Below are 7,631 nucleotides of genomic sequence, written 5' to 3' on the forward strand. Positions count from 1 at the left end.
CAGAAATAATAAACTGAGTTAATTTTGTCACTAAACACAATTATTTCCATGTCATGCTCACTATGTTCGTGACCATTTCTTTTTCTTTTTGTGACTTAATGGACTATAAACAACTTAGAAATGAGCATTATCTAATATTTCTCTCTTAACTACTCATAGTTCCTAAAACATTGCTATGAATTCACTACAAACAACAAAAATTAATTAGCTAAACACTATGTTTGATTGTTGGCTCTCCTGCTTGCTAGCTGTGTGAACTTGGGAAAACTAATATCTCCAAGTTTGACTTGCCTCATCTGTTATATAGGAACCAGATATTAAAAAAGTAGAGCCTACCATACAAGAATGTTGTGAGGATCAAATGATAATTTATTTAAAGCACCTAGCACAATGCCTGTCGCACAAGAGCACTTAATAAATGTTAGCTACTGTTACTATTATTTCTGCACATCACAGGGTTTTAATGGATTTCCAAAACTTCACTAACAGGGTTCCTCACTTTTAACCCAATTTTCTTATTTTAGCTAGGGGAAGAGAGGGGGAGTGCAGCATTCAATCTTTTAGGGCAGAAGGTAAGGGAGGCAATAATTCAAATCCGAAAGGGAGGTCTTGTTGTAGGGTACATACTCCTGGTCAGGTTGAGAAAAATACTTGCATGCATGCCTGCATGTGTGCGTGCTCAGTCGTTAAATCATGTTGGACTATTGTGACTCCATGTCCCACCAGGCTCCACTGTCTAAGGGATTTCTCAGGCAAGAATACTGGAGTGGGTTGTCATTTCCTCCTCCAGGGGATCTTCCCAAGCCAGGGATCGAAACAGCGTCTCCTGTATATCCTGCATTGGCAGGCAGATTCTTTACCACTGAGCCATCTGGGAAGCCCAAGTGAAATACTTGGATACCTGCTTAAGCAGCACCTTCAGCAATCACAAAATTAAAAACCTGTATTTGGAAAACCTGTTTTCATATACTTTATATCTATTCTCTCTACAAGTTTTTAACGAGTTCACTTTGTAAGTTTCATTTTGTCTAACTTGGACTAAGATGAATAGGAAACAATTTTGTTTTATTCATGAACAAATTAAAGACTCAGAAAAGTGTGCTCTTAGAACCAAAACATAGTGATACCAGTTCAGGAAAAATGAAACAAATTATAAGGAGGTAAAATCTGGGGTATAGGAATACTTGACTGGAATTTCTAAGAAAATATAAGAGTATAGTAAAGAACACAAAACAAGTGCTATTCTAACAAGAGTATTTTCACCAAAAGGTGAACAGTTATTTAAAAAAAAAAAATTAATTCAAAGTAAATTCAACTCTCTAAAAGGAGATAAAAAACAAAATCCAACACACATAGCTTCATTTCAAAAGAAAGGATATTAAAAAAAAAAAGTGATCAGAAAAACAACTATAAATTATCACACAGGAATTCTGCAATCTGTTTTTAAAACTCAAGTAAGAAGCTCAAAATAAACTGCAGGATCACAGAATCTCAACTAGCACAAAGAGATTAACTCTTTCATTTTTTTATATTAAAAAAAAAACTGGCATTTAAAGTTCAGGGACATGATCAAACTAAAGAATGAAGCACTGAGAGGCTGGGAGTAGAATCCAGGTTTCTTGCCCTTTTCTCCATACCTCTCAAATAGGTATAATGGAACCATAATACCAGGCACAAAAGGGAAAAAAAAAGAGAAAGACTAATTTGCTAAATTAACAGAGTTAATTCTAGGAAATTTTAAAAAAAAAGATCTTTACTCAGGAGTGAACATAAGTTCCATTTCATTTAATCATTTCTAATCATCAGCTTTGTGACTTGATATGAAAGAAAACAATAAGCATGTGTTCTAAAGCATACCATTATAGTATAGTAGCTTTGAAAGAGTTAAGTTCTGTTAATAATTGTATTTATTATTTTAAGGCTATCCATTCTTCAAGAAAAAAAAAGAGCTTTGGTTTCTATAAAAAAGAAAATACCTTTCTGAATGCAATCAACTTCAACTTTTAAACCATTTTGCTAACATCTTAAAATTGATCTTCTTCTCTCACCCTCTCCCAACCAGGGAAAACAAAAAAAGGTGGATAGGAAGAAAAGCAAAGAGTTGAGTTTGGTACAAACATAAATCAGATCTTCTATATACAATATAATTAAGGATGTGAATCTAAAACAGTTTAACTATTTAGTCAAAAACATTTCTCTTTTTCAATAAAGTTTTTTTAATTAAGAAAAGTTATCAGCTTACCCTTTACTTTTAGAAACCAAACCAAGAGACTGACTCAACCGATGAATAAAGGCTCTTTCTGTACTGGTCAAAGAAGAAGGAAATTCCATTTCTACATGGGGGGGAAAAAAAAAAAAAAACACAAAGCATCATTTGCTGATAGGCAAATTTCTTTCAAAGTATTTCAGCACACATATATTCATAAAATTTGAAAAAAATCATATAAGCACATTTACCATATTTTATGTGAAAAGTAGATACAGGTATACCTCAGTGAGATTGTGGGTTTGGTTACAGACTCTTGTAATAAAACAAATATAATAAAAAATAATAAAGCAAGTCATACAAAATTTTTCAGTTTCCAGGGCCTATCCTGGTTTGTTCCTGGGCCTATTTATGGTTACACTACACTGTAGTCTATTAAATGTGCAATAGCATTATGTATTTAAAAACAATGTATACACAGTAATTTAAAAATACTTTATTGATAAAATATGCTAACCATCATCTGACAACACAGAATTGCCACAAACCTTCAATTGTTTAAAAAAGAAAAAACTATTTTAAAAATCTGCAAAGTAAAATAAAGTGTAATAATCAGCTATACCTGTACTAATTAATCACTTAATGTCTACCAGAATTCTGATATCAGTAACACTTAAACCTAAATATGATAAAGGACTCTGATGTTCACCAAAGATTACTACTCTTACTTGTGCTGAAATCTTGAGCTCCTATAAAAACTGACGAAGTTTACTATCTTAACTTACTTCTTGTTTAATTAACAAAATGCTTATTTCCTTCAGTGAGGAGGTATGCTCAAGAATTATGAACGCTCAGCATCAGATTCCATTGTCTTTGCCTTCAAAACTGCACAGAATTAATATTTTACTGTCTCAGATAGTAAAATGGGGATATGTTGCGTATTTCTGGGGCTTCATATCTGTTTTCTTCTTCCTTTTTTTTAAGACGCTTTTAACTAAGCTTCCAGAGTAAGGGGCCCTTGCATTTAGACCAGCAAATCAGAATGAGCACTTTATACTGTACTGATCACAGGTCGACTGCTGGTTCTGCACTGTGTGACTCAAGTCGCTTTCTAACCTTAAGAGGTATGGAAGATGCTTTGTCTACCAGGAATTTAACTCCTTTTTTTTTTAACTGTTTAATAGAGTGATGCTTCCAGGATTTAAGCAAAGGACTACATGTTGCCACTTCATTTATCTGTACAGTTTCCTTCCGCTCCTCTACTTCCTTAACTCAAACTAAACCTACCTCGATTAGAAAAAAGAAAAAAAAAAAAGCAGGGGCTCAATGGCACCCCACTCCAGTACTCTTGCCTGGAAAATCCCATGGGCAGAGGAGCCTGGTAGGCTGCAGTCCATGGGGTCGCTAAGAGTCGGACACGACTGAGCGACTTCACTTTCACTTTTCACTTTCATGCATTGGAGAAGGAAATGGCCACCCACTCCAGAGTTCTTGCCTGGAGAATCCCAGGGACGGGGGAGCCTGGTGGGCTGCCACCTCTGGGGTCACACAGAGTCGGACACGACTGGAGCGGCTTGGCAGCAGCAGCAAACAATACCTAAAAGTTGTGGCAAAGCTACCGGAAGGCCTCTCCCTAGGGAAAGAAATGCCTCCTGCTACGGAGCAACCTGATTTTTTCGCTTTCGGACGCCACGAAGGGTCCCGAAACTTGGCTAACCCGCAGGACTCTGCGGCCCCTCACACCCCGGGAGAGGGCGACCACGCCGGCCTCCGCCCCCCGCCCTCCTCGCCTGGGCCGGGCCGTCTTTCCTCCCACGCGGGAGGCAGCCCCTGCCCACCGAGGGGCCGGGCTTCCGGGAGGTGGGGCAGCCGGCGGGGTCCCTGTCAGGAACCTCACCTCTCTGGTCCCCATAGCGGAAGCGCTCCAGAGCGATATTGACTGCGATCTTCACCTCCTCGTCTATACGAATGTCCTTCAGCCCCTTGGCACGGCCGCCGCCCCCAGGGCAACAGGGCGCGGGGCCGCCCCCGCCCCCACCGGGAGCCGGCGGCCGCGGGGAGACGCTGCTCGGCCTAGACATGGCCCTGAGAAGACGGTCTCCCCGCGATAGAGCCGCCAGGCCTGCCGGCTGACAGCCAACGAGAGTCAGACTGGGCCTCTCGGGCCCTTGCCGGGGCAGGACGGCCGCACAGGCGGCCTGCACTGCGCAGGGCGCCCCAGAAAGCCCTCGGTCTCCACAACAGCCGGCGAGGTGCCGGCGCCAGTGAAACTCCAGCCCGGCAGACAGCGCGGCCGTGATGACGTCACCGGAACCGGCGCCCGTGACCTCAGCGCGCAGGCCGCCCAGGCCTGGGGGCGCTCCACCCCAGTCTCCAGCTCGACAGCTGTGTTTCTCCCGGTTGTCTCAGGTCTGCAGCTACACCCTCACCGAGGAGCTCTTATTCGATCGCTGTGTGGTTAAATCCTTTGTTAATTCATTCAATAAGCATGTGTGGGCTCCTACTCTGTGTCCTATATATACATTGGGAAACCAGACAGAAGGAGTTCCTGCCCTCAAGGAGTTTGTGTTCTATTGGGGGTAGTGTTGCCAGATTTAGTAAATAAAAATACAAGATGCCCCATTTATTTGAATGTCAGATAAAGAACAAAATTTTAGTATAGGGCTTCCCCATGCAATATTTAGGAGCACATAGACTAAAGAATTCCCTGGGCTTCCCTAGTGGCTCAGACAGTAAAGAATCGACCTGGGAGGCAGGGGGTTTGATTTCTGGCTTGGGAAGATACCCTGGGGAAGGGAATGACTACCCACTCCAGTATTCTTGCCTGTAGAATTCCGAGGACAAAGGAGCCTGGCCAGCTACAGTCTTAAGTTGGACACAACTGAGAACACAAGAATACTAGGAGTAAAGAATTACTCAGTATCTGAAATGCGAATTCAACTGAGTGGCCTTATTTGGCAACCCTAGATGGGAAAAACAGTCCAAAAAAAAATGATTAAATGATAATTGTAAGTGCTATGTGAGGTGATGGAATAGGAAGATGGAACCTTTAGTCTGCGAAGTCAAGGAAGATTATGAGAATGTCCGTTTGCATTTATACAGTTACACTAACACAAACCTAAACCTAGCCACACTGCTTCCACTCTGGTTTTCCTATTATCCATTCTCCAGAAAGCAACTAGAATGATCTTTTTAAAAACACATTAAAAAGATCTTGGTTCTCAGTATCTTTGAGTTCCTTATCCACTGTTTCAACCAAACACTAAACCAAATTTTTTTTTCAATTCAGAAAGTTCCAAAGAGCAAAACTTGAATTTACTAGGCATTGCAACTATGTACACAGTATTTATATCCTATTAGGTATTATATGTGATTTAGAGATGATTCTAAGTATATAACAGGATGTCTATAGGTTATATGCAAATACTACTATTATTTTAAGGGCTTCCCTGATAGCTCAAGTTGGTAAAGAATCTTCCTGCTATGCAGGAGACCCTGGTTTGATTCCTGGGTCCAAAACATCCCTTGAAGAAGGGAAAGGCTACCCACTCCAGTACTCTGACCTGGAGAATTCCAGGACTGTATAGTCCATGGGGTCACAAAGAGTCAGACACGACTGAGCGACTTTCACTCAGTGCCATTTTATATGAGGGACTTGGATTTTTGTATCCTCAAGGGGTTCTGGAACCAACTGCCTGCAGACAGAGAGACAACTGTACAAGCCAAGTAGGATAACATCCCTACACAAAGCACTCTTATCAGTCCCCACTGCAACTCTAAAATACCCTCATTTCCTTACTAAGACCCTTAAGACTGCATGATCCGGCATCTGTCTACCTCTATAAGGCTCATCTGTGACCATTCTCATCCTCACAGTGCTCAAATGCACTGATTCATTCCTGTCCCTTGAACATATCAAGCTCATTACTATCAGGGAAACTTTCCACTTGAACAGTTTCCTCCTGCACATGACAGTCTCCCTCCCAATGCTTCATATGAATGCCTCTTTCTCATCATTAAAGCCATCATCATTATCCCTTACCTAGATAGGCTCTCCCACAGTAATCCATTATCATTTACTATTGTTTGAAATTACTTTATTTATATATTTATTATTTGCTCTTCCCACACAACATAAGCCATTTAAGACCAGGAACCTTGTTTATCTTCTCTGACAATATTTCATCAGCAGCAAGAACTATATGGTCATACAATAATTATTTATTGATTTTCCATATTATATAATAGAATCTGTAATTAAGATTTGTCATCTCTATCCTCTAGAAATTTTCTTCATAATTCTTGGAATCCTAATCAATTTGATTGATTAGGCAGGGGTGGGCAGTGGCCTGCTGCAGGGCTGGGGGCACTGAGTGTAGAAGGCCTGCATGGGACCTTTTGAAGGAGGAAGCCATTATCTTCATTACCTTCACCATAGTTTGGCCCCAGGTAAATAACAGGGATTTGATTTAGGTCATACCTGAATGGTCTAGCGGTTTTCCCTACTTTCTTCAATTTGAGTCTGTGGTAATAAGGAGTTCATCATCTGAGCCACAGTCAGCTCCTGGTCATGTTTTTGTTGACTGTATAGAGCTTCTCCATCTTTGGCTGCAAAGAATATAATCAATATGATTTCAGTGTTGACCATCTGGTGATGTCCATGTGTAGAGTCTTCTCTTGTGTTGTTGGAAGAGGGTGTTTGCTATGACCAGTGCATTTTCTTGGCAAAACTCTACTAGTCTTTGCCCTGCTTCATTCCGCATTCAAATTGCCAACATCCGCTGGATCATGGAAAAAGCACTATGACTCTATGCAGATGACACTACCCTTATGGCAGAAAGTGAAGAGGAACTAAAGAGCCTTCTTGAAGCAGGGTGATAATATACAGCCTTGACATACTCCTTTTCCTATATGGAACCAGTCTGTTGTTCCATGTCCAGTTCTAACTGTTGCTTCCTGACCTGCATACAGATTTCTCAAGAGGCAGGTTAGGTGGTCTGGTATTCCCGTCTCTTTCAGAATTTTCCACAGTTTCTTGTGATCCACACAGTCAAAGGCTTTGGCATAGTCAAGAAAGCAGAAATAGATGTTTTTCTGGAACTCTCTTGCTTTTTCCATGATCCAGCTGATGTTGGCAATTTGATCTCTGGTTCCTCAGCCTTTTCTAAAACCAGCTTGAACATCAGGGAGTTCACGGTTCACGTATTGCTGAAGCCTGACTTAGAGAATTTTGAGCATTACTTTACTAGCATGTGAGATGAGTGCAATTGTGCGGTAGTTTAAGCGTTCTTTGGCATTGTCTTTCTTTGGGATTGGAATGAAAACTGACCTTTTCCAGTCCTGTGGCCACTGCTGAGTTTTCCAAATTTGCTGGCATATTGAGTGCAGCACTTTCACAGCATCATCCTTCAGGATTTGAAACAGC

The 7,631-nt window shown here is 41.0% G+C and overlaps 1 protein-coding gene across 2 annotated transcripts in view; it reads right to left on the reverse strand.

Annotated features, from left to right (window-relative positions):
- The window catches only part of YTHDC2 (YTH N6-methyladenosine RNA binding protein C2), a 70,636-nt gene extending 66,349 nt beyond the window's left edge, over positions 1–4,287 (reverse strand). For both annotated transcript variants that reach the window (XM_068963694.1, XM_068963693.1), the window contains exons 1-2: positions 4,104–4,287; positions 2,243–2,333 (exon numbers count right to left, since the gene is read on the reverse strand). In XM_068963694.1, the coding sequence (XP_068819795.1) occupies positions 2,243–2,333; positions 4,104–4,287 (275 nt within the window). The remainder of the gene's footprint in view (positions 1–2,242; positions 2,334–4,103) is intronic.
- Positions 4,288–7,631: the final 3,344 nt, after the last annotated feature.

This window comes from Capricornis sumatraensis, chromosome 2, assembly GCF_032405125.1.
Source record: "Capricornis sumatraensis isolate serow.1 chromosome 2, serow.2, whole genome shotgun sequence".
NCBI classification, from domain to species: Eukaryota; Metazoa; Chordata; class Mammalia; order Artiodactyla; family Bovidae; genus Capricornis; species Capricornis sumatraensis.